The sequence below is a fragment of the Phoca vitulina genome, unplaced genomic scaffold (genome assembly GCF_004348235.1).
Source record: "Phoca vitulina isolate PV1807 unplaced genomic scaffold, GSC_HSeal_1.0 scaffold8, whole genome shotgun sequence".
NCBI lineage: Eukaryota > Metazoa > Chordata > Mammalia > Carnivora > Phocidae > Phoca > Phoca vitulina.
Window position 1 is genome coordinate 63,638,181 of NW_022589711.1, and position 26,001 is coordinate 63,664,181.

General features: G+C 38.6%; 1 protein-coding gene across 2 annotated transcripts in view; it reads right to left on the reverse strand.

The window, feature by feature from the left end:
- Positions 1-1,083: 1,083 nt before the first annotated feature.
- The window catches only part of KCNMB2 (potassium calcium-activated channel subfamily M regulatory beta subunit 2), a 231,519-nt gene continuing 206,601 nt past the window's right edge, over positions 1,084-26,001 (reverse strand). For both annotated transcript variants that reach the window (XM_032407172.1, XM_032407173.1), the window contains 3 exons: positions 21,809-21,979; positions 19,219-19,414; positions 1,084-6,272 (listed from right to left, as the gene is read on the reverse strand). In XM_032407172.1, the coding sequence (XP_032263063.1) occupies positions 5,988-6,272; positions 19,219-19,414; positions 21,809-21,979 (652 nt within the window). In that variant the 3' untranslated portion in view covers positions 1,084-5,987. The remainder of the gene's footprint in view (positions 6,273-19,218; positions 19,415-21,808; positions 21,980-26,001) is intronic.

Below are 26,001 nucleotides of genomic sequence, written 5' to 3' on the forward strand. Positions count from 1 at the left end.
TGGTAGGTCAGGTTGCAGGTGGTGAGTAATGCTTCCTGCTGATGTCTCTGTGACAAGATCTCTCATTGCATGGTCCAAGAAGGAATAATTTTCTCTTCCTCCTCCTCCTTTTTTTTTTTTGGTTAGGAATCATTTTCTTAAATGTTATGATGTGTGAAAGTGTTAGTGGGTAGAAAGAATCCAGGCCTTCATCTCTTCATGTGCTCCTTAAATGAATTTACTCCCAAATCAGAAGAAAATGGGGCAACTGACTCTGTGCTAATCCAGATAGGTATTTATCAGCCCAAAGAACAAGGCCCTTAAGAAAAGCATGGAGAAATTCTAATATCTGAGGGAGTAGCAATAGTTTCTTTAATTAGATTTTCTAATTCCCACTCTCCTTTTCCTGTGGTTTATGATCCTCTCCCTTCTTTTAAATTAGTTTATTTCCCATCAACTCTTTCCTCTTCTTGCAATATCAGTTGTTTCTAAGGGAACCTCTTGTCCTTTGCTGAAACCAAAATATTCCCACGTCTCTCATTGAATGAAAATCAGAAATTTCTTTTTCTTTTAAACTTTATTAAGAACTAATAGAAAAATTGCAAAGTAAATTCTGAGCACTAGTTCTTTCTCTCCTTTTCCCTCTTAGTCCCATGAGTTTTTCTTCTTATATCTGCAGTACTTTTTCTCCTTCAGCCAAAATCTCTGTTGGTAGAAGCAGTTGGTAAGAGTCTATCCAAGCTGTAGGTAGTGGACATCTGTTGTTTTTGCTTGCCCAGCACCCCTTCTTCTCTTCTTTAACACACGCCCATTTTCCTTTGGAGAATTACTTGGCTCCCACTCAATGGGGCTGCAAATTACATGCCCTGCCTCTGTCAGGACAGGTGATACAGAGAGAGTTGGCATTTTTGAGGACTGAGAGAAATGCTGGGTTATTCTCCTTCTGTAATTATAGACACAAGGGATTTTTGTGCACATGGGGCCATCTTTGCTGGTGTATGAAGATTAAGAATACAAACCAACAGAAAAAACAGCTGAGAGAGAGTGACAGAGATTGAGACACAGAGAGAGAGTGTGACAGATTGAGAGACACACACACACACAGACAGAAACAGAGAGAAAGACAGAGAGAGAGAGGAGATTTTTATGAAGAGAGGTTGTGATTTCTACCCAAAGCAATTTCTGGTACTGCTAATAGTGCCAATAGGGGGTGAGATTGTGTAGAGGATCTTGAGCCTTCTCCACGTCTTGATCTTACACTATGTTGGTAACAAGTCATATTACAGCTTGCAAAGGCTTGGCGATTATATTTGTTTTGGAAGAACCAGACTAAAGAACAGTTCTGGAAGCTCTAGTTAAGGGATTATATTGAGAAAACAACTTCTCTTCCTACCTAAATGAAGCACTTAATTCAAAGAGTCACTACTGGAGTTCACAGATTGACATTTCCTTCCAGTTCCTTGGCCTTGCACTGGAGAATTGTACCTTAGCCAAGACAAACTCGTGGCATAATTGTTGCAACTTTCTGTTAGGAACATATCTATGCTCCTAAGTAATCTGGTTACTTAGACAAGTTAGTCTGGTGTCACAGAGTTGAATAAGAACATAATGTAGAACTTCACACAGTGTTACCATTCATACTTGAGAGGTGGTACAGGATTAAAATTCACATGGGCATCAGAGGGTTAAGCTAGTTCATCAATTTAATTCATTCATGAATGTTTAGGTTCTAATAGGTTATTATTAACCTTTTAAAGTTGATGTCATTTATAAATTTTCATTTATGTCATAACCCTGGCTGAATGTGTGATTTTCCATGATTTTATATTCTAAAAAATGAAGTTGCTCTTTCCCCATTCCCTCCTCCATTTTTAAATAAAATAGCACTAATAGAATAAGTTAGTGACACAGGAGTACTGATCTGATTTTGTGTGAATTTAGTGGGTAGATATTATAGGGAGGCAGATTTCAGCCTGATATCAGGAAAACTTTCTGGCATTGTCTTATTAACTGGTAACCTATCCCATTGCTGGCAGGATTCAAGTAGTAACTGTCCCTATCACTAGATTATCCCTGCTAAGGATGTTGTAGAAAGGATTTACGCATTGATGTAGATTCTGGGCAAAAACGACATTTTAGAGCTATTCTATTCTAGCTCTAAGAGACTATATACTACTAGTAGTTATACTAATACTATTAATACTACTTCTACATTTTGCTATTAATAGTTATAATTACCAGTTGTAAGCATGTATTATATGCTATATACAGTGCTAGACATTTTACATATACATCCCAGGTAAGCCTCGTATCGACCCTCTGTAGATATTATGCTCACTGGTGTGGATTAGAGACCTAATTGTTCTCTATTTTTTTCTTCATGTGTGTTGTCTTGACCTGTCTAGTGGACTACAAACTCATTCTTAGGAGAGAAGTAGTGTCATATACTTTGTATTATTCCTTACAGTTGCTGCAAATATGGAAAGGTGGAACAGATGCAGCTTAAAAAGTTGTGTGCTCAGTTCTGTTGTGCACGTCATCCTGACAGGTTTTTCAGAAGAGTCCTGAAGCTTTTTTCCTTGAGTCAAACTTCCCAAGTGGTACATACATTGGAATGGTTCCTGCAGAACTCTGAGATCATTCTTACCGAATGTTTTACAAAGGGAAAGGGAAAGAAGTAGAAGTTGGGAAGAGAAGGAACAATATCCAACCTGTAATCACCTCCTCTTCCCCACCAGGACAAAAATTCCCTTACTTGCTTGAACAGTGTTCATTTCAGTATTTTGGCAAGGCAGGGGAGGAAATTTAATTATGCCTGTGAATGACAAATCACTGCATTAAAATTATTGTTTTAACTCACTGGAATCAATTGCTCATATTATTTTGTTGTCCTACAGATCTCTCTGTTAATGTCAATGGAATGATTACAGTGTCGAGATGTTTCGCCCACTGAAATGTGATAAGATGTTTATGGTTTGACATATTGAAAATAACATTTGTTATATAAATGCCAGGCATGATCACTCTTTTGGTCATTTACAGCAATGAGAAGAGTAACATGTTGGAACCCTAAATGTCACATGGCCTACATAAGAGGTATTTTATGGTTGCCTACACCATCATTACGATCAGTCAGCTTTCTATAGAATCATATTTTTTATTATGGCTATTTGCAAGCAATCATTGGTGTATTTACCATTTTCCAGGTTTTAATATAATTGTAACTCAGGGAATTTGAAATCCATAAAGTTTTAGATGGGATATGCCAATTGGATAATGAAAATGATTTGGAAGCACAGATACTCTGTGGGGGATATCATCTTTGTTGAGTAATGTGAAGGCTCAGAGTTCTGCTTCTGACAGGTGTAAATAAAGTTTGGGCCCTAAAGAAGGGGCATGTGGCTTATGGGGAATATTAGCAGGGAGGCTGCTTTTTAATCCATGGATTAATACTAGTAGATTCTATTTGAGGATCAGATCTGTGCTATGCAGGTTGGGGAATGGTATTCATTCTTCCTTCCACACACCTAGGATGAAATGCTAGTGTTAAAAGGGAACTCAGTGGTCAGCTGGCCTCACATTCTAATCCTACAGTCAAAGAAGTCTAGAGACTAATCAAGAAGCAGAAGTCACCTAGTCACCATGTCTTGAATGACATCTTTGACTTCTAGTTCAGTGGTCTTTCTTCTTTACCCCTCACCCCTATAATTCTTTCTAAACCCTAGCTTTCCTCGGTCTTATCTAAAATACCCCAAAGCCATGGAAATGGTTACTATAATGGAACAGCTACAAATTGGGTATTTTCTCAGCTCTCTGCCATCTTAGTTTCTGTGTGTCCTTGGGGAAGTTACTTAACATCTCTAGGCTTCAACATTCTCCTCTATAGAATGGGAAAATAATAGTGCTTCCTCCAATAGGGTTATAATAAAGATTAAATTATTTAACATATGCAATGTATTTAAAACATTATTATTAATCACAGTTTATTTGTCTTTAATAATGAGCATTTAATTGTGTGTACATTTAAATTACTTAAAGGGCTGTTTTTTATGGGAATTCAGAAAGACACTGAATTAATGTTAATGTTTTTTTGGTGTAATTATTTTGAGATTTCTTAAATCTTATCTGAAACATCAATTGGGAATTTTTAATTACAAGTCCGAAAAAAAAAATAATTCATCCTTGGATTACTTGAAGGGAAGCTCAAGGAACATTAAAGATTATAAATTTTCAGCTCCATAGTCACAAAGATTTTCCTATCATCTTCAGAATTATGTTTTTCAGGTAGGGTAGGAATCGAGTTTTCCATCAATTTTCAAGCAATATTCCTAATATTCTTTGAAAGTTGTGTCTGTTTGTGTGTTAAAGGAACTTTCTTTATAATCTCTTTAAATACCTTTAATGATAGTGAATCCTACATTTTTGGACTACCGTGGGCTTGTCAGCTTAGAATGCAAGAGGTATTCAAATCTTGCTGATGTAATGGATTTTGTTTTTTAAAATTTTAATTACACATTTGAAGCCCCAATTGCACCCTAAGGATTTAAGTGCTTATGGAAACTCAAACTATAAATTACAGTATTGCAGGAAACTTTCCACTTCATCAGATTAGTATCACCATGCATTCCACAAATACGTTTTGTAAAATTTCCCAATATCTAGAAAACTTTGATACTATGTTATAAAAGGGTACTTAAATATAGATGAGAAAGATAGATGTTTGTCTTCTCCTTTTGATATTGACGTTAAATAAAAGATGGAATGTTTTTGTTTAAAACCAATCCCTCATTCTGCACCCACCTCCCCACCCCCACATCCAACACAGTAAGTAAAGGGCAATGTGAACAAAGTCTTCCTTTAGATCTGTTATTCATTTTAAGTGTGTGTTAGGAAAAAGGTCTACTCTGGGTATAAAATCTAGCAACAAAAAAGAGAATTGTAAATAGAAAAATAAAACATGTAGAGGAGACAAATATTCTGTGCACACAGATTTAAAATCCCAATGGGGAACACTTGTCAGAAAGAGAGACTACACACTCATTAATTTAAAAATAAGTTCCCAAAGAGTAACATTCCAATATGTTAATTTGCCACAATAGATTTATCCATTGAAATCAGTCCACCAGTCTTGACCAGCAAGTAGGATCTTAATTTTACCATCTAACAGTTCAATTGAAATAGAATAAAGATTTTCACATAAATATCTTAGTGACATAGACTTTCCTGGTTGGCAATGGTACATTTACTCAACGTTCAGTCAATTCACAGGTAATGAAACTCTTTGTTAAGTGTTATCTCCTCACACAGTAGCAGGGTCTTAAATGGAAAAGGGTTCTGTTCATTTTCTATTTAAATCACAGGAAGAGATTATAGAATTGGATAATGAAAACAGCTTATTTTTTGGAAATCAGTTAAAAAATCTGAAGTTATGAATAGAAAATAATAAAAGAGAAATAACTGTCTGGATTTCCCCCCTTCTTTACAGTGATATGGTAGAAATATAAGGAAAATGCTTGACATCCTTTAGTTAGGAAATCTGGTCCCTTTACTTGCTTACAGGGCTCAGTTTTGAGTAAGAAAAGAAAGAATATTTTTGGCTGCAGCTTTAGTAAACAATGAATGATGAAAAATATTGCAGAAATGTCTTCAAGAGATCAGACAATTGAGAACCCAGACTTTATCACTTTGATATTGTCTACATTCCTCCACAAAGCTTGGCAAATGAATAACTGAGCCCTATTTTGGCGGAACGAGACAAGGAAGTACTAGTTCCAGCATCAAAACAAGATTATGAAAACAACCAACCAACACAAAACAGTTATTTCTTCTCCTGAATAATAAAGACATCATGTTTGCATATAGGACAGCTTTTGCATTATTGCTCTATGTATAAGAATATACTGAGGAACTCATAACAGACCGCACATTACAAACTTAAGGTTCTTTGGTGAAGAATGAAAGAAAACAGTATTTGAGCTTTAAAGAAAATGATCTCATCCATTTTGCTTTTATCTATTGATCCGTTGGATCCTCTCACAGAGAAGGGAGAGGTACTGTGTGAGTTTCACCATGGCAACGATCACCACGCCCCCAGCCATCATACAAGTTGGCCAGAACAGTGAATGGAACAGCACGTTGGAACTGTAGAGTTTGGTTAGGATGACACTCTTCTGGTTTCCTTCTGGGTCAGAATAGCAGGAGAAGTGTTGATACTTCCTGAAGTTTTCCATGACGACATTCACCAGGGACATGGATTCTTCAAAACTTTTTCCACACTTAGGTATATAGGAGCACTGTGGAAAACGAGATAAACTGTCACCAGAAGATACTTTCTTTGTGCATATCTGATACTAGGAGGAGATGGGGTATTGAGGTCAACTTAATGATCTGTGAAATAACCATGATGGTTATTCTTTTCATATTCAAACCAGTGTCTCCAGAAACCCCAAGACCTCACATAGTAATAAAAACAATGTTTGTAGCTGTCTGACCCAGATGTACCTAAATAGTTCACTCATGTATAGTTTAATTGTTGATTAGAATTGGATGACTCCAGTGGATTCTTTTTACCATAGCTGAGCATGGTGAGTTTTAATTATTCCCTATTGAACCTACTTTAACATGGAATCAGAGTGTCAATCTTTCTGTCTTTTATCTATCCGCAGCAGTCCATGTAATATCAGAAGCTACCAGGTCTCTCAGGGAAAGTAGTTTATTCTTCTCTTTTTGGCTTGGCTTAATTTATTCAGCCAAGGCAGCTTGGTCACCTTGCTACTGTAGTGAAGGAAATAGCTATACCTCCAGTGAGTTGCTGAAAAAGAATCCTGGAAAGTACAGAAATATTGAATAGTTAAAGAGCTGTGATGAATTGTTGGTGCCCAGTTAGCGTGGCAAAGTAACTTTTTCCATAAACCAAGGAAAAATAAAACAGAACCAAATGAATTTACTTTTCAACCATCACTCATCTGAAAATTTACACTATCTTTTCTTTGATCTTTTCCCTCTCTTATCTTTCTTGTTATAGCTTTTCTACATGTCTCTCCTTTCTTCCTACATACTTATGTCCTTGGATTTCTTTCTTTGTATCTCATTTCCTTCCTTGCCCTGCCCTGACTCCTCACCTCACTTTATATTTTCCCCTCTGTTCCTTCTTCCTATCCTTTCTCCTTCCCCTGCCCTCTCTTTTCTAGCTACAGATGGAAGTAAAGAATTTTGAGTTTTTATATTTATTGCATATACTTTTTAAATATTTATTTATTTATTTATTTACATATTTGTTTCAGGGGTACAGGTCTGTGATTCATCAGTCTTACACAATTCCGAGTGCTCCCCATAGCACATACCCTCCCCAATGTCCATCACCCAGCCATCCCATCCCTCCCACCCCCCTCCACTCCAGCAACCCTCAGTTTGTTTCCTGAGATTAAGAGTCTCTTATGGTTTGTCTCCCTCTCTGGTTTCGTAGGGGAAGGGAGGGAAAAATGCATATACTTTTGAACACACTTTTTTCCTAATTTAAAAAGCAGTCTTTAAGTATATGAAATCTCTATGACCCTTTTCCCTTGGTCTGTAAATGGGCAGTGACAAAACTGATTTTTTGAAAAAGTTAGGAAGAAAGTGATTTAAGTCACTTTTCAGGGAGATGTGTGAGTCCTAAACTAACTCTTACCTCTCTTTATAATTGCCTCCTAACAGGAAAAAAAAAAAAATCCCTGCCTATTATTATACACATTATCAAATGGTTAATTTAACTGATTTACCCGAATTGGTTTGTGACAAGATCACAGCTAATCTATATAATGTTTTGGTGTAAATTAGAAAACTATGCCCCCTCTTTAGAACACTATTATTTTCTGTTGAAAATTGTCATAATACACTGATTTTATGAAAAAAAACCCACTTTTTTTACTGCTGTTGCCAATTTATAAGTCATGCTTACAAATATTCACATCTATGACTTTTACCATGTGACTGGTACCCCCAAGGTTGTGCAGTGCACAGCTCCCACAACTGTATGTGGAGACACAAATGAGGTGGGCTAATGTTGAACTTTGAGGTACATTGATGGAAGCTTTGGGGGTAGGATCCTGGAAGATCTATAGATTTCACAGGTAGAAAATATAAAAGAAATGGAATGAGTTTTGCTAATGGAGTATGTTTGGATTACTCTTTTCTCTCACTTTATTAGTGGGCACGCAGGCACCTAGCTTTGTTTATAGTGCTGTAATCATTGGATTCTTTGACTCTAAACAGCAGGAAGATTCTTACTTAGTTAAGAATGGAAGTTGAGCATGCTGGTATTTATGGTAAACCAGGCTTAAAGTAATGTTCTCATAGCAGGGCTGGTTGACACCTTCAAATTTAATCAGCTAAGAAGAAATGTGAGTACACTCATAAATATGAGTACAGCAGAGAGCTGGTGCTAGCACGACATTAAGGGTCTGAAATTATTTCCAAAAAAGCAGAATTTCTCAGTGAGTTACAACCTAGTATAAAATTAGCCTATGACTCCATGAAACAAATTTTCTACCAGTTGGATGTCTTTGGATCAAAAGGGTTTAAGGCAGGATGGAGATATCTACCTTGATCATTTTTTTCCTTCTTCAAAGCTGCCTCATGTCTTTACAGTTTTTAAAAATGTTATCTGAAGCAAAGCATTAAAAAAAAAATCACAGATAAGCCATTTGTGGTTGAATCTGAACAGAACCAATTTAGATTACAAATGCTTAGGCTTCTGTATATTTTTGTGCCAAGACAGTTTATAGTAGTAGTTCCCAGGGCTAACAGTACTAAGTTATTGAAGTGATCTCAGTAAAAATGGCATTCCATTAAAAATGGAGTTTTTTCTTTTCTTATGCTCTTGTGAATTGGTCTGGCTTTTAAATTTTTTTTTTTTTTAAAGAAATGTTTGTCAGTCAAATGACAATAATTCTGTCACTAAGTAAGATTCTTCCAAGTAAAATGAGATATAAAGTACTTTTGAGACCGTCTAGCAAGGTTGCAGTACAGGTTTAATACTGCTTATTAAAGTTTCAAGCCTTCAGGGTCTCAAATGTGTGTATTTGGAATGGCCAGATAAAGCACGTTCCATACATGATCGGACTGACTCTACCGTATGTCAATCATTCATTTACTTTTATTATTGATGGGTCCTTCTCTTGTCATTACTAATGCATGAGATAGTATAATGAGCCCAAGTTGTGTTATATAGATCTGGTTACTACGTTTCTGTAGGCAATTTACTTTGCTCCTCAGAATCAACTTCTTTATCTACATAAAGGGGTTAACAGAGACTTCCAGACAGGGTTTGTGTGAAGATTAAATGATGACTATGCATAAAGCCTCAATAAATTTTCACTTACGTATTTTCTTACTGGAGTATCACATTGTCCATATGATCTTCTAAAGCCTTTGACCAAGTGCCACATATTAAACTCTGAAACCTCTAAGGAGGGCAAAATTATTAGTTATGTGGTGTTCACAGGGGCAGTCCTGTTCAATGGCTCTTATCTTATGTTCCTAGCTTTTGTGTCCCAGGAGATTTGACATTTTGCTGAATCCTATACTAGGATTCTAGGTTTCTTTCTCTATGGCTCAAACTATAGCCATGTGTATGTTCTTGAGGCTGGTATGAATTTGGGGTGAAGATTTAATGATCTCATGATTTTATCACATGCTTGGCGGATAATTTTATGTGATTGATTTAGAATACACAGAATGCATTTCAACAAATGGAAACTTTACTCTCTATGCTTACTTGGAAAATGTAATGTAGACTGAAAAGATAAAAATCCCAGCATTTTAGATCATACTTTTTTTGGTGGGAGGTGTGGGATAGGAAAGATTTAACTTTTAGATTCTGAGTGATATATAACATAAAGGAACATAAGAGTAATCATTTTATATACACAAGACACTTAAGTACTAATCAAAGTATGTTAATATATACATATTTTTTTTCCATGACCTTGGGTTATTCTTTCTTTTGTGCTTTAACATATGGAAATAGAAACCTTGCAAACCTCTGAGGCAGCCATTCAATGGAAGATTTAGTTTCACATCTCTCTTCTTAATCCAGAGTTTTGTTAATAAACCTTATTGCTTTCCCAAATCCCTTAAATTCTCCTTAGTATTAAAAACCATAGAGCTCGCCCACAGGTATGACCTTTCCTCTCCCAGCTGAAGAAACCCAGCTCGTGGCAACTTCTTTTGTTCCCCTCCAGGGCAATGAAGGTCCAGCAATTGCATCTTTTCTACAATTCTTTGAAAAAGTGACTGAAACTTTTCTTAGTCTAACTTCCAGAATCTTACACATCAATAGAGTTATTTTTATTCTGATGATGGACAGAAGTTTTGAGAAACTACCTGTTGGGCTTTGCTTAGACATGCTTTGCTGCGCATGTGAAGCAAATAGTGACAGGCCTTCACCCTAAAAATAAAAGATGTGTGGAGAAGTGGGGGCAGGGGAATGGGAATGGTTTGGCTGAATAACCTCATGGGTCAGCCTTTTTTTTTATGATGGTAGAAAATGAACTATCAATTCTCAGCATCATCTCAAGGGAAGGGTTTATTTTTCACTTGTTCTTTTATAAAAAGAGAAGGGGTTTATTTTCAGAGAGGGGTTAGAAATTTAATGAAATTTAATCAATGTTGATTGTCTCTAATGTGTCAGGTAGTGTACTAGACAGAGCCATCAAAAACAGAAACAATACAAGACAGGTCATTAGAAAGAAACAGGAAGATATTACAAAACAAGGATAGGGTGACACAATGGGACCAGGAATGAAGCTAAAAAGGTTTTGAGTAAAGATATACCGTTCGCAGAGGTGGGCTCAGAACTTGTTAGTAGCCTGAGCATCCTAAGCCCACCATGACCATGGGGTAAAAACAAAAAAATTGCTCATGTGAAACAGACATATTCTTGGTTCTAAAGTCAGATGGACCTCTTTCTAGTGTAGAGATCAGCAGCTGGAAGCCTTGGGTTACTCTGGTCCCCACGTGTATTTTGAACTTTCGAGTTTTTTTTTTTGGGTATCAGTAATGGGCAGAAGAGGTGAGAGAGTAAATTCAGATGTTCCTTTCTTTCCATTTTGAGACTTCTTGTTTCTTATCATCACTTCTAAAACAGCGAATCCCACAAAATTTGGTTTAGATTTGTTTAGTTTGCACTTCTAGTGTCTGTTTGACTTTGGCAAGTGGGACTCTGAAATGTTTGGGAGAGGAAAACAGAATTCACACTCTGCTATGCACAAACATTTCTTTCAGTATTGAGACACAGATCCCTCCCAAGAGACGCGTTCCTTTTCTGTGTTTCCCAGAGCTTTCACCTTTGTTACGACATTTCTGCTTGATTTAGAGTAGAGAAGAAGTTAAAAGGACCTAGGAAATCTACTAACTAAATAAAAGCCACCTGGAGCCTTGAGATTACTTAATACCCAGATGGCTAAACCATGGAGGCCAACCCCTCCCGGGTCATGATGTATCCAATTAGGCCTAAAGTAAGTCACATACCTCTTCTGACCTTGCCCTTTGCCATGGTCCTCTTTCTCAGCAATTGGAAAGGAGCAGATTCCTTCTCCATGCTTTTCTTCTTGATGCTTAGTGCAGGCTTCTTTGGGGCACACTCTTCCTTTCATTTCTGCACAAAGGTGCCCTGGGCTGTCCCAGAATTTAGTTTTGGGAGCAATGACTAAACTTTGTCAATCATAAAAGTATTTCCGAATCTCTGGCCCATAGGTAGTTTCAGCAAATGTCTAATAGATATCCTTCAATTTGAAATGCTAATTATGGGAATTTCATATATCACATTTTCGGGCATGTTTCCCCCCACCCCCATCCCCTTTAAGGGTGCACTTCTATCTGTTTAGTATCTATTCTATGTAAACTCGTGCTGAATACACATCCCTGCCTTCCCTATGGATCACAGATAATTCTATTCCTTGTGCAATGGCCTTTTGATCCTAAGCAGCTCTTGGGATATGATGGAATGGCATGGATTCTCACCTGTTCACTAAAATATGCCATCCAAGGATAAATATTTCATAGAATTAGATTTTTCATCTTTTCAAGAGCATGCTCTAATGTTTTTCTCTTTAAGAGATAGCAGGATGAGATGAAGAGACTTAGATTTTTATTCAGACCTAATTAGTTAGTGAATGTGTGACTTTGGGAAAATTATTTCATTTTCTGAGCTTAGCTACATTATTGCAAAAAGTGGAGATAATAGTGGTACCCAATATGTGGGATTGCTACTGTAATTAACTAAGTGAGTTCATGTAAAATATTTAATATGATACAATGCCTGGCATGTTGTAAACTCTTGATAAAATTTGACTATTATTTTAGGAGTGTGGTTTTAGTCAGGATTAAATGAGATGATTTTTATAAAGTTTTTACCCAAGTGCTGGGGACACAGTATATAGAAGACACTTGATAAATGTTTGATCCTTTTATTTCTTACCTAGATTTTCAACTTCCGTCCATTTCTTTCCTTTAACCCTTACCCTATCAATGCAATGCAGAGGAATTAAGCACTTCCAAGCTTTGCTTAGGATTTTGGGATCTCACAACATCCAAACTCAAAGCTAAATGAAATCTAGAGCAGTGGTTCTGCCACTGTCTGGAGACATTTTTAGTTGTCACAGTTGGAGGGAGGATGATGCTAGACATCTAGTGGGTAGAGGCCAGGGATGCCATTAGATATCCTACGTTGTATAGGGCAGAACCCACCCCATAGAACAACAAAGAATTATCCCACCCAAGATATTGGTAGTGCCAAGGTTGAGAAACCCTGGTCTAGATGTGCATATTCTCTGCATTTAGGAAACGCAGAAGGCTTCCAGAATGGGTGACGAAGAGAGGGACAGTGGTGAGTTTGGAGTTGCAAATACTTGGCTAATTTATAGAACTTATTCTCCACCAAAAATAGCTATCTTCCCCATGACAATTATCTATAAAATAGAATAGAATAGAATAGAATAGAATATGGTACTATCCCGCATACCAAAGAATGGATGTGATTATTTGTTCTTTGTCCCTGTTTCTGGAACAGAGGTCCTAAAACCCTTGAAATTTCCTAAGTGATAAGAGCTATAAAAGTGTCTTTTGTTAGATTAATAAGGTTACTTTGGGACGACACTTAAGGATGGGGCTGGCTACCAGGAGAACCCCCCATGTGATTAGAGGGTTAGAACTCTCAGTCTTAATCCCCTGACCTCCTGGGAGAAGGGATGGAGATTGAATCGCTTGCCAATGGCTAATGGTTTAATCACTCATGCCTATATAATGTAGCCTCCATAAAGACTGATAGGACAGGGTTAGGAGAGCTTCCAGGTTGGAGAGCGCGGCGAGACCTGGAGAGAGTGGCATGCTTGGAGGGGGCTCTGTGCTCCTCCCTGTATTTAGCCCTATATGGCTCTTCCATCTGGCTGTTCCTGAGTTGTACCATTTTAAAATAAGCTGGGACTCTAATAAGCAAAATGTGTCTCTGAGTCTGTGAGCGACTCTAGCAAATTAATAGAGCTTAAGGAGGGGGCTGCTGGAACTCTGATAAGCTCTGATAAGACTGGCATCTGAACTCCAGGTGGGGGTAGTCTTGTGGGACAGAGCTCTTAACATGTACAGTGTAATGCTATCTCTGGGTAGATAGTATCAGATTTGAGTTGAATTGTAGGACACCCAGCTTGATGGTGTGAGAAACACCCCCTCTTCCTGCCCCACACACATTGGAATTGCGTTCAGAACCCCTTTAATGGATATATTTTCTTGTCGTATACCAAACTTCATTTTAAATCCACTCTCAGACCAGATAGTCATGTTTTGAGAATCCCTGGTAGGCAGAATAGGTTTTAAACTCCCAAGGGAGATCAGCATTGAAGAATTTAACAACCATAGTGAATTAATTCTCAGCCACTGTTTATGATTCCTCTGCTGGAGGAATCATAATCCTTGCGGCCCTGAGAGGCAGGGGCCCTTGAGCCCACTTGCAGCTCCCTGGAACACTCAGCCAATTGCTCTACAAGAGCATGCCCGCTTATCAGCTTAAGCAGCTCCAGTTGTAATGTCGACAAGAGGCTGGGCACTGGGTTTAAAGGTTGAAAAAGAAAGAGTATATGAGAGAGTGTGAAAAATTAAAAATAAAATTCTTTTGGATATTTTCTACAAAGATACAGACAGCTTGACTGTTTCTTTTGCCTCCTGTTTTCTCAGATCAAACTTGGTCAGTAATGCCTTATGTATCTCAGTAAAACTCTGCCCATTTCTTGGTAACTCTGGGGAAGACTGTTATTTTTAGTGAGCTGGGAGGAGGGTAACAGGAAGGAGGGATCCACATAGAGATTATTTTTATGTTTTCCTCAGGAATATCCTGAATATTCCTCATATTGCATGAAGACTATGCTTTAATGACCTTCAGATGTGGAAGTAACTGTATTTTTAATACATATGTTTCTTTCTTTTATTTTTTATTTTTTAAAATTTAAATTCAATTAGCCAACCTATAGTACATCCCTTGTTTTAGATGTAGCATTCAACAGTCTGTCAGTTGTATATAACACCCTGTACTCATTGCATCATGAGCTCTCCTTAATGCCCATCACCCAGTTACCCCATCCCCCCACCTACCTCCCCTCTAACAACCCTCAGTTTGTTTCCTATAGTTAAGAGTCTCTCATGGTTTGTCTGCCTCTCTGATGACTTCCCATTCAGTTTTCCCTCCTTTTCCCTACGGTCCTCTGCCTTGTTTCTTATATTCCACATATGAGTGAATCCATATGATAATTGTCTTTCTCTGATTGACTTACTACATATATTTCTGATTAAAGACAGAGGACAGCTATCCAGGTATGAAGAACTGTGGGGCCAGGAAGGTGAGCCACCTTTGGTGCCACCTTTTCCTTGGGAGTATATGCTGATTCTAGAAGGGGGCTGAGAGTCTAGAAAACTGAATGGCATTTTGGACAGCCTTGCAGAGCTGGGGGCAGGAACCATCATTGAGGGCCTATCAGATAGGGAGCCTGATGACCCCCCATTCACTTTGTGTTGGGACCCTAAGGACTGCATCCTAGGAATAATGGCAACCTGAAGTAGACAGATCCTCAAAGGGACTTGAGTTCAGACTTGTATATCTCAAGTTTATGAAGTCAGAATGAGGTGATCACATGTGGCTCATACACTCAGGAACCTGGCAGAAGCAAATGGGAGTACTTTTTGGAAAAGATGACATGATGACCTCATCCTAGGCTTAAAATTATTTTTATAAATGATTTTGCAAATATGATACCTAATAAAAAATAACCAGACATTACAAGACAAACATGAAAATGAACAGGAGAAGAACATCAAATAGCATAAGTACATAGCAGCCTTGGATATTGAAGTCCTCAAGATAAACTTTAAAATAACTATAATTTTACTTTTTATGTTGAAGGACTTAAGAGACAAAAATGAGGCTATTTCAGAAAACCAGAAATGGCAAAACAGACTCCAATGGATATTCTCAAAATGAAAAATACAGTACGAGAAATTAAGAATGCAATGGCGGGGGTTAAAAGTAGATTTGTCAGAGCTGAGGAATGAATTACAAATTAGAAGCTAGGTTAGAATGCAGAATGAAGCACAGAGAAATTAAAAAGAGAGAGAGTAAGTACACAGGAGATACAAAGAGAAAGCTTGGCATATGGCCAGTTGGAGTGCAAAAAGGAGAAACAGGAGTGAATCGGAGCAGAGATCATATTTGTCCGAATACTGACTGAGAACTTTCCAAAATTGATGAAGAACATCAAGGAACACCAAAGGAAGCCCTGGGAACACTAAGGAGGCAAATAAAAATAAATGTATACTCTGCCACATAACAGTTAAACCATGGAAAACCAAATCAAATGATCTTTAAAATAAACCAAGATTACCTTTGAAGAAGCAGCAATTAGCTGAGAGCCGATTTCTAAATAGTAATAAAGCTTGCCAGAAGATAATGGAATGTATCTGAGGTGCAGAAACAAAGTACCAGCCAAGTTAGAATTTTATGTTCAGTAGATGTATCCTTCAAGTAATAATGTCTGCATGAACTTAGAGTATCTATTGGATAAAATGGCAATAATATGTAAGTTGAGAAGATAATAAGTAGGAGTGAAGGTGTTTTAATGTCCTTAAGTAGTCAAGATTGCAAGTTGTAATCTCTAGGCTAAACCCTAAAAGAATGGTAATACAACAGATAACTTCCAAGAAAAAAAAAAGGGGGAATGGGATTATAAAAATAATCTAGTGAGGAAAGGGTGGTCTTTTCATAAGTGGACGTGGGCAAATGACTGTCCACAAGAGAAAAAAGAAACCCAGAAACTAGACTCCTGCATAAAAATCAGTTCCACTCTAAATGTACTCTAAGTGTGAAAGGAGATCGTACTCTAAATGTGGAAGGAGAAATAATAACGTTTCTAGAAGATAATTTAGGAGAGCGACTTTGTGAACTCAGGACGGGTAAAGACTTTTTAAACAAGACAACAAAATGCCAGAAAAACCAACCAACCAACCGAACAAAAAACCCCAAAACCAAAAACCAACCAACCAAACAAAAAAACCCCCCAAAATCAACAACAAAAAAGCTCCCTCCCCCAAACCCAAACATCAAAACAACCACCACCACCTCCACAACAGCAAAAACAGATTGACAAAATTTGACTATATTAAAATTAGAAAGTTCTTTCATTCAAAGACATCATTAAGGGAGTGAAAAGGCCACAGAATGAGAGAAGATATTTGCAACACATATAACCAACAGAGGCTCATAAGTAGATATAAAAATTCCTACAATGAATATGAAGAAGAAACAATCTGATAGAAAAATGGACAAGGGACTGGAACAGAGATTGCACAAAAGAGATATCCAAATGGCCAATAAATAAATGAAAAGGCAGTTGGCAACATTAGTCATCAGAATCCCAAGGAGATATCACTACATTAGCTAAAATTAAAATTACAGGTGATACCAAGTGTTGGTAAGGATTTGAAACAATAAAAACTCTCTTATCTTTAGGGTTGGTGGGAATTTGGAAAACCATTTGGTATTATCTACTAAACTTTCTCAGATAGGTGTACCCTGTGATCTAGATATTTCATTCCCAGGTTTATACCAGACAGAAATGTGTATGCTTGTGCATCAAGAGACATATACAAGAATATTCATGGCACAATTATTTGCAGTAGCCCCAAAATGTACATGACTGAAAATGTCCATCAACAGTAGAATGAATAAATAAATTGGCACATTCGTACAATGGGACATGATACAGTAATGAAAATGAATGTGCTAACACCAAGTGGAAGGGCTCTAGCAAACGTTAAGTGTTATGTGAAAGAAGCCAGACACAAAGGGAAATATTCTGTGTAATTCCATTTATATAATATTTAAAAACCAGACAAACCTAAAAGATGATGTTTAAGGATACATGCTTAGGGGACGACACTACGAAGAAAAATACAAAAAAAAGTAATTGCCATATTGTCAGGACAGTTGTTATCTTTGGCATGGGACAGAGCCTGTAGTTACTGGGAGGGGGCATGAGGGATATTTTTGTGGTGGAGGAAATGTTTTACTTCTTTACCCTCGTGGTGGTCTCTATAATACATGCTTGAGCTGCACACCCTTTCATTTCTTGCATGTTTCAGTATGTGTGTTATAATTCATGGTTAAAAGCAAGGTAATGTGGCAAATAAACCAAATGATGAACTAGTATCATGCTGACAGCAGACAGATACAGGTCCTAAATTTTTAACTGAGCCTTCCTATGGTAGGTTCACTCCCTGTTTATAGCCTAAATAATGCATTCACAGGGCTGTAGTGATAAAATGTCAAAACGAGGAAATGGAAATTTGTCCTACTTTTGGATGCCTCTTCACCTTTGGCCAATTTCCAGTTCCACAGAGATCTGAGAGTTTTATAGGCATTCACCATTACAGGTCAGCTTTGATTTAAAGATCTGGCTTGAGAGAAGATCTTGAAAAACAAACACTTGTGGGAGAGCTAAGCTTTATATATTTGCAGAACAGGGTTAGGATTGGTATTATTTGTGGCTGCCACAAACCAAAGGAAATCAGAGCAGACATTTTCAAAAGACGGTCTCTGAAATATTCATTATGTTCAGTCCTCAGAGATACCGGCAAGGATTTTTTAAAGTTACTGTGACCAAAAGGCAAGGTGGATTTTCTTACTTTGTGTCAATATATCACAAAGCAAATCCTATGTTCTAGCATCTAATTTATAAACCACTGCATTTTTTTCCATACATATGTATCATTTAGGTGCTGATAATTGTGATGAAAATAAGTTTTTACAAGAAAGAGTGGGGTTCATGAGGGTTGTATCCTAGTAATGAGGGCCAACTGTCCTACTGGAGAGTAGCATCAGGTTCTCTTGGCATATCTAAATTGCTACCAGAAATCCAAAGCTCAATATATTTAACTTAAAATTGATAATGGCAGGTGGGTTCTGTTGACACTTTACTGGTGATCCCAGACCTTATAAATGCGAGTGTTATGTAGAGCTTTCATACAATACACCTTTGTTGAGCATCTACCCCATAGATTTGAATATATCAGTGCTGGAAAATTCAGCCTCTATGAACATAATATATAAAAAGAAAGAAACACAAACACACACACTATGACCATGGATTGAAGGGCTCCCCTGTGCAGGCGCTGTGGTCTGCTCCATACCTTACATACATAGCCCTGATCCTCAAAATGACCTTGAAAGATGTTAGAGAAAAGGAAGTTGAAGCTCAGAGAGATTAAGTTACATCCCTATGGCCACAGCACAAAGTGACAATGACTGTGGGAAAGGAAAATACTGTTTCACTCCGGTGCTCTCAGACATATGATGAATACCTGTTGTTTTTTTTTTTTTTTTTTTCTGGCTTGTATGACTTGGACTAAGCTGCACATTTGCTTTGAAAGACTCAGTCTATTTGTGTATAAATGATAGGATGTTTACTCTTCTAGATGAAAGTAAAGGGTAAATCTGCACTACCACAAAATGGGGGAATGATTTGTCTGCAACATGCACAGAAAATAAATGTCTCCCAGGCAAGAGTCAAATAGTTCTGTGAAGGGATGAGGCAGGGCCTGCTTTTCAGTGGTATTTTCCTTTGAAATGCTGGCACAGAGGAACTTCAGAGGGAGATGGGCTTAGCGTGGGAGCTCTGTGGGAGGTGACCGAAATGTGGTGTGTGTGCGCCACGCTCTTACCTTCTGATTGATTTTCATGGTCTCTTCGGTGTGGTAGAGAAGGAACTTTTCACCGGAAGAAGTCAGGTTAACGTATACCTGGAGGCAGGGGTACTGAGAGAGTTTCCAGCAGTCCGGACCACAGCTGAAGGAGCAATTAAATGTTTCTGTGATGGACGCATTCACCAAGGTGCATTGAGACTCCTCGGTCCACACGCTACAGAGAAAGGGGAGAGGGAACAAACACAGGCCTGGCTACTAAGAACGAGGAAGGTGTCATCAGAGGGGATCGTCTGTCGACTCCCTAACCTGAAGAATCTTTTCCAGATCTATCATACAATCTATTTGTTAAAGTTTATGCCTTTGAATAGAGTAGCTTTAGGCCAACTGCAATATAAACATGAATAAACTTTGCCTGGCACTTGAAAGCGTTTCCAGTGACTTCTGTCAGACGTACTATAATATCCAGTGCTTGGTTTAAGTTAGGTTCTTACTTCCTTCTCACATTCACTGGTAAGCATAAGGCATCTTTTATATCGCAACCTGTATTCACCCTGAGTTCTACCTTGTAAGCAGCTTCCTGCCACACACCAGGCCTCACTTGTTATGTCTGCCCAGTTGGTAGGCAGTGAAGGTGTGAGGGAGAAAGGGAAGGGGAGATGACAGAGGGGGGAGGGGCTTGACATATAACTTGACAGACAGAAGGACTGTGATATATTTCTTTACGGTCTTTCTAATAAGGGAGAAAAGATAACTCCACCCTTTTATTGTACCAAAAGCAATCACTTGTGGCACCTGTCTTCACCCTACTCGGTGCTTTATATACATTTCCAAAACTTTGTAAGGTGGGTTAATTTTTTTAAAAGGTGAAGGTCAGAGAAATCAGGAAACAGGTAAGGGCACACAGCTAGTAAGTGATGGAAACGGTGACTCTACCCACTCCTGTATTTCTCGAAGACCCGGGCTCATTCCATGGCTCTGTGTTGCCTCCCTTTGAACACAGTGGCAAAGAGACCCTTCTATGGAGATAACGGGTTCATGTCAGTGCCCTAGGAACCTCTATTAGAAAGATCAAAAAAAAGGAAAAAAACCCTCCAGCTGCCCGTTGGTTAGTTTTTCATTCCAAAATACTTATGATTTTATGATCAAGGATAATATTTGTGATTAAGAAGTGACACACTGGCAATCAAAGTTTTACTTCTGGGTATAAGCTGATTACCATAATGATCAGAAAATGGCACATTTTCTTTGCAGATTAATACCCCCTCCTTTGGCTGGACATGTGTTGACTTCCCTTTTCACGTCCGACTTCATGCCAGGCCAGGATACTAGCCCTTGCCCCCTCCGGTGTGGCAAGTTGTATTTTCCTAGGGCATGGATGGTCAGATTTTGCTTATACAAAGGGGAACAAAGTCTCAGATGGTTCTAAGCAGGTGTGACGATCTGAAGGCGGTTTGGGGATCAGTGAGCACTCAGGCCTGAGGCGTCAGCGCTTTCACTGAGAAGGAGCACAGCTGAAGACATCAGAGCCACAGCACGGAGCAGCCACAAACAGGGAAGATGACGCCTTAATTTTAGCAAATTACTGTATTTCTGCTACATTTTGCTTCTAAAACGAAAGTATTAATTTAGGTGGAGAAATGAATGCCACAAAATCGCTTGATTCTCTTTCAGAGCGAAATCTCAATTTTTCATTGGAAAGGGCCTGGTTTCTTTAAGCTGAGCCACTGTGAGACTTTCCTCATTAGTTACAGCAATGCCGGGCTGCCCTGTGCTCAAAGCATCCAATTTATGGACAACAGTTAGCTAGAGAGGCTGTGGGGATTTATCACGCGCCTTACTCAGGGGGAAGTACACTTGCTGTTTCAGTATTTAATGGCCTCCCTATCTATTCAGTAAACCTAGGGCAAATATTAAAATAAAAAGGGTTCAAACTCTGTTATTGTTAAAAGTTGATGCATAGCAGTGTTTCTCAGCCTTGACAGCACATTAGGATCACTGGGGGGAACTTTGAAAGCTACTGGTAACTGGGTCCCACTACAGACCATTAAATCTGACCTTCTGGGGGCGATGGTGGGGGTGCTGGGCATAAGTGTTTTTTAAAGTTTCTCAGAAAATATAAATGTGCAGTTGAGAACCACCAAAGTGTGGGGTGATGAAGAGGGGCGTGGGCTAGAAAAGGAACGATGGTGGAGAGCAAAGGTGTGAAGAGGCAAGAATAGGGACTCTGGAATGAGTGGGATGTGGGTTTGAATCTTATCTCTGCCATATGCTATCGTTGTGTGATATCAGGCAAATTATAACTATCTTGAGCCTCAGTTTGGCCATTTTTACAATGAGTGTATTCATATTGAACTTCCCTTATAAAGTATTCATGAGCATTAAGCAAGTCATGTCTGGAAAGTCCCTGCACATAGTAGGCAGCCTATACACAGAACTATTCTTATCATTATTATTTAATAACATTATTAAAAATATTACGTGCCAGGCACTGTTCAAAGTACTTATTGGGAAAGAAGGTGAGGAAGAGGACCTTAGGGCTGATAAGCTATGGGAGAGGAAGGAGAAGGGGAAGACCAACGACCGTGTCCCAACAACCCAACGGCATTACCTCTGCATGTATGAGCGCAGGAGTGTGATTCCCAGCAGAAAGTACATCATGATGGAGCAGACCATCATGGCCAGTCCCAGGAGAATGGCCCGGTCCTCTCCTGCCTTCAGTGCTGTGACAGTTTTCCTTTTGTCCAGGAGGTCATGGTCCCTGATTTTTTGGTAAATATTTCTGAGGTTGAAAATAATACAGTCTTACATGAAGTTCACAGTTAATCAGCACACCCCTAAAGAGTGGGTAAGTCTCTGCCCATGCCTTCCTAGGGTAGAGGGGCCTAGAGGAGCCCTCCAAACCTACCTGAATGCAATCAGATCCCAGCATGTGACTGACAATTGCCTCCCAACACACACGTGTACGCAGCAACCTTGAGCAGAAAAAATCACCCTTCTTTACTTGGGGCCCAGGTCTAATTGGAAATGCTTTTTCCTTCTCTTAAGTCTAAAGAAAGAAAGCACTCCCTTCAACTCTTAAAATACTGCTTTGGATTTGCCATTTAACCTCCAGCTGGTCATCATTGATCTTTTTATACTCTCTGAATACCTAATGGAGCATTAATTCAAATAAATGGCAGTAGACATCAGAAATCTATCAACTTAATACCTTATTTCCCTTCAGTAGTAATAGACAGAAGTTATTTTGGTTAATATTTTTCTCAAGCTTAAGGTTGCTTAGGGCTCTGTTGACTTGAGATTTATAAGCAATGTGAAAATGTGGAGTGGTGACCCAGTCTTTTTTTTATAGATATAAAACACTTGATTGAGTTTCGAAAAATGCCAGTCAGGGCCAGACTCCATAACTTTGGATAGTTTTATTAGTACTTTTGTTTTTTATTTTAGAGCAGAAACTTAGGGTAAGAAAGAACATGAGATTGGACCAAACTGGCTCCTGAGTTCAAAACCCGATTTCCCACTTACTACCTGTGTGATCAATGCAAGCTCCTCAGTCTTTCTGATTCCCAGTTTCCTGCAAAGTGGGAATAATGTTTAACTGCATAGTAATGGTTAAATGAGATGACCTAAGTAAATTATCCAGAAGAATGACTGACATGAAGCATTTAACAAGTGCTCCCATTGGAAAATGGGGTGGGGGGGCTACAGCTCCATGACAGGAGCATCAAAATATCCTAAAATTGCTACAATCTTCCAAAGAATTTCTAAAGGACAGAATGGCAGGGAAATGAATAATGCAGAAAGCTTATGAGTGCAAGACTGGATCTGAAACAAGATCTGGAGGAGAAGACAGAAAAGAAGAAGTTGCTGGGGTGCTGGATGCTTGGAGAGATAAGTGAGAAGTGTGGGATTCAGTAAAACAGATGACCAGGGAAGGAGCAGCTCAGGCTCCTTTAGTTTCTATTTTGAGAAGGGAGCTTTGGAGTACAGGGGTTCAGGAGTAGGGGAGTTGCTGGCCTTATTTAGGGCCTGGGAACAGAGAGAAAGACAAATAGAAAGCTGAAAATGGAGGAAGAAACTCTTATACCCCAATATACACAAGAATAACCAGATTTTCCTTTAAAATTTTTATCACTAGTCATTCTTGTTGCTTGGAAAAGAAACCAGAGTAAAATCCAGAAAGGAACTTTGCAGGGGAGGGAAGAGATGCCTGTTATTTGTACAATTATGTGTATATTCAGGGCTTCTATTTTGCTTTGTGCTCCAGGATGGCCTTACTGATATTTATGGTTTGCATGCCATTCTGGTTGGCTAGTTCATTCTGGGCTGGTTGTTAGATATTTTGATTCCCTGTAGAAGTGTGAGAACATGTATGGACTTAATATTTATTTCTGAAAGGTTATAGGGTATTTATTAATCTAGTTATTAGAGTGTAAAATTAACCAATTAGCTTATTATTATTTAAAGTTCTCTTCATGAGGTAGTTTATGCAAATCTACTGTTTCCTTGAAGAGTGGGCCCATTGTAGTAGGAGAATCATAGCTAAATAGAAGCCATCTTTCTGTGGTCATGTTCTTCCTACCTCCCCCCTCTTCTCACTCTCTATGCTCATTATCTTCAATGCCAGAAGTCCTGAGAGTCCGTATCTTCCACTATTCTCCAGCTCCCAAGCCCAATTCCTCCAGACTAGCTGCTCTGCTCTGTTTTTGACTTCCATAGACTGGCCACCACCCACCCGCTAAGTTTTTCCATTTGTTTCCTGAGATTTCCTTTGGAAAATGAAAGATTTATATCAAAGCTCTTTAAACTTGACTCCTTATTAACTTGAATTAAAAAAAAATCTGTGCCCATTAGCTGCCAAAGCCAGTAGTAGGCAGGAAGAGACGGGCTCAGTCTCTGAGTGACTTCAAAGAGCTGTTGTAATGTGATGTCACTAGGCTATTATTTATCAAAATGTATTTAATTCTGATGGCTGCCTCTGAGATTTGCATTTCCTGCAGATGGAATCCAGCAAAGGAAAACAGCAGTCTCATAGTTCCAGAGGATTAGCCTGTCACTCCACATCACTTATGTCAGTCCATACCCATGAAAGATGCAGTGTAATCAGTCAGTTATGTCACCAGGACAAGAAGCATATAAAAATGATTCAAATGAGCAATTTAAAAACAAATCACAATCTGGAAATGGTTAACAAATGTTCTTTATATGCTCTGAAATTGTAGAGAAGAAGGAAAATGATTGGTTTCCACACAGGCCAAAATGTATCAAGGAAATCAGAATATTACTCAGCAAAAATAAAGTGGATGAGTTGGGTGGGCCATACCCATGAAATTCATCAAGAAATTATTATTGAATTCATGGATAAATTAAGGAATGAATGATTTGGGAGAACAAAGAGCTCAGTTTAAGTCCACACACTTATCTTGAGTGCTGATAGCCTCTAGTTCCTGGGGATATGGCCCCTGCCCAAGACAAACATGAAAATAAATATCAACATAGGGTAGTGAATTCAATGATGGAGCAATTCACAGAGTGAGTACAAAAGAGGAGTAATTTTCCTCTAGCCTGAGAGAGCAGGACAGGAAGCAATGAGGCATTAAGGTTAGGGAAGGCTTCCTGGAGGTAATGCCTTAAGCAGAATCTTCAAGATTGAATCAGAGTTAACCAAATGAGACGGGGACTCAAGGGGATTTCAGACAGAAGGAATCACATGAACAAAGGGATGAAGATTTGCAACTGTTTGGTGACTGTCAGAAACTACAGATATTTTCATATTACTGGGATGAGTGTGGGGCCAGGGAAATGGGACAGATGAGTTTGGAAAAGTGGTAGGTCATGAAGGATTTTGGAAGTCATTCTAAAGAGCTTGGCTTTTATCCTGTAGTTAACAGAAAGCTGTCAGAGTGACATAATCAGAACTGAGTTTCAGAATGATCACTCTGGCTGCAGTGTGGAGATTAGATTAGAAATGGAGCAAGACAAATCAGAAAGAATTAGGAAATTTTTACTGTAGTGTTGGCAGAGGATGATGAGACCTGGATATAGGATTGAGGTAGGATAGATGGAGAGAAAGGGATATATGGAGAAATATGTGGAGATAAAACTTTAGGGTTTGGTGATTGATAGAATGTAGAGGATGATGAGGAAGTCAGAAGGATGTAGTTTAAATTTATGCCCAAGTACTTGGCTTGGATCACTGGGGAAATGGTAGAAAGTATTAAAACTGGGATTCTTATGTCCTTACTCTTCAGGGTTTCCAAGAAAGGACTTTTGCTGCTCTGGCTAAGAAGGGAGAGGCTGATGGTGCCTTTATACATTCTTGCCCTCACAAGCATAGTGTCCTAAGCTCAGGTGGAGGAGTGACTGATTTGATTGGTGAGATGGGCCAGAGCCTGACAGTCAAGGGGCCAGGTCTATCTTTTGGGTGAGTTTGAATATCATCATTCATGTATGGCACAATTTTTTAAAAATCCTTTTGGACTTGTCTTTGTTCAGGCCTGGTATGCCTTGGCCTTCCTTTCTCCAGGTAGTAAGCCCCAGTTGGGGAAGGCAGTATTCACAGCCTGAGGCTCATGGTTAGTTAGGTGGGCCCTTTCATGCCAAGCTGTCTTCAGTGCTATATTTCAGGCTTTATACTAGGAAAGCTTGTACTTTGGGAGTTACTGTGCCACTACTAACACGGCTGGTTTTTTATCTCTCCTTGGTTCTTTGCATTTATTCTCTATGAATCTACCTGAAAGGGGGCAGGGGAAGACATAAGGGAATGAAGGACAGTATGGTTCAATGAAGTAGAGGTCTCAGGAG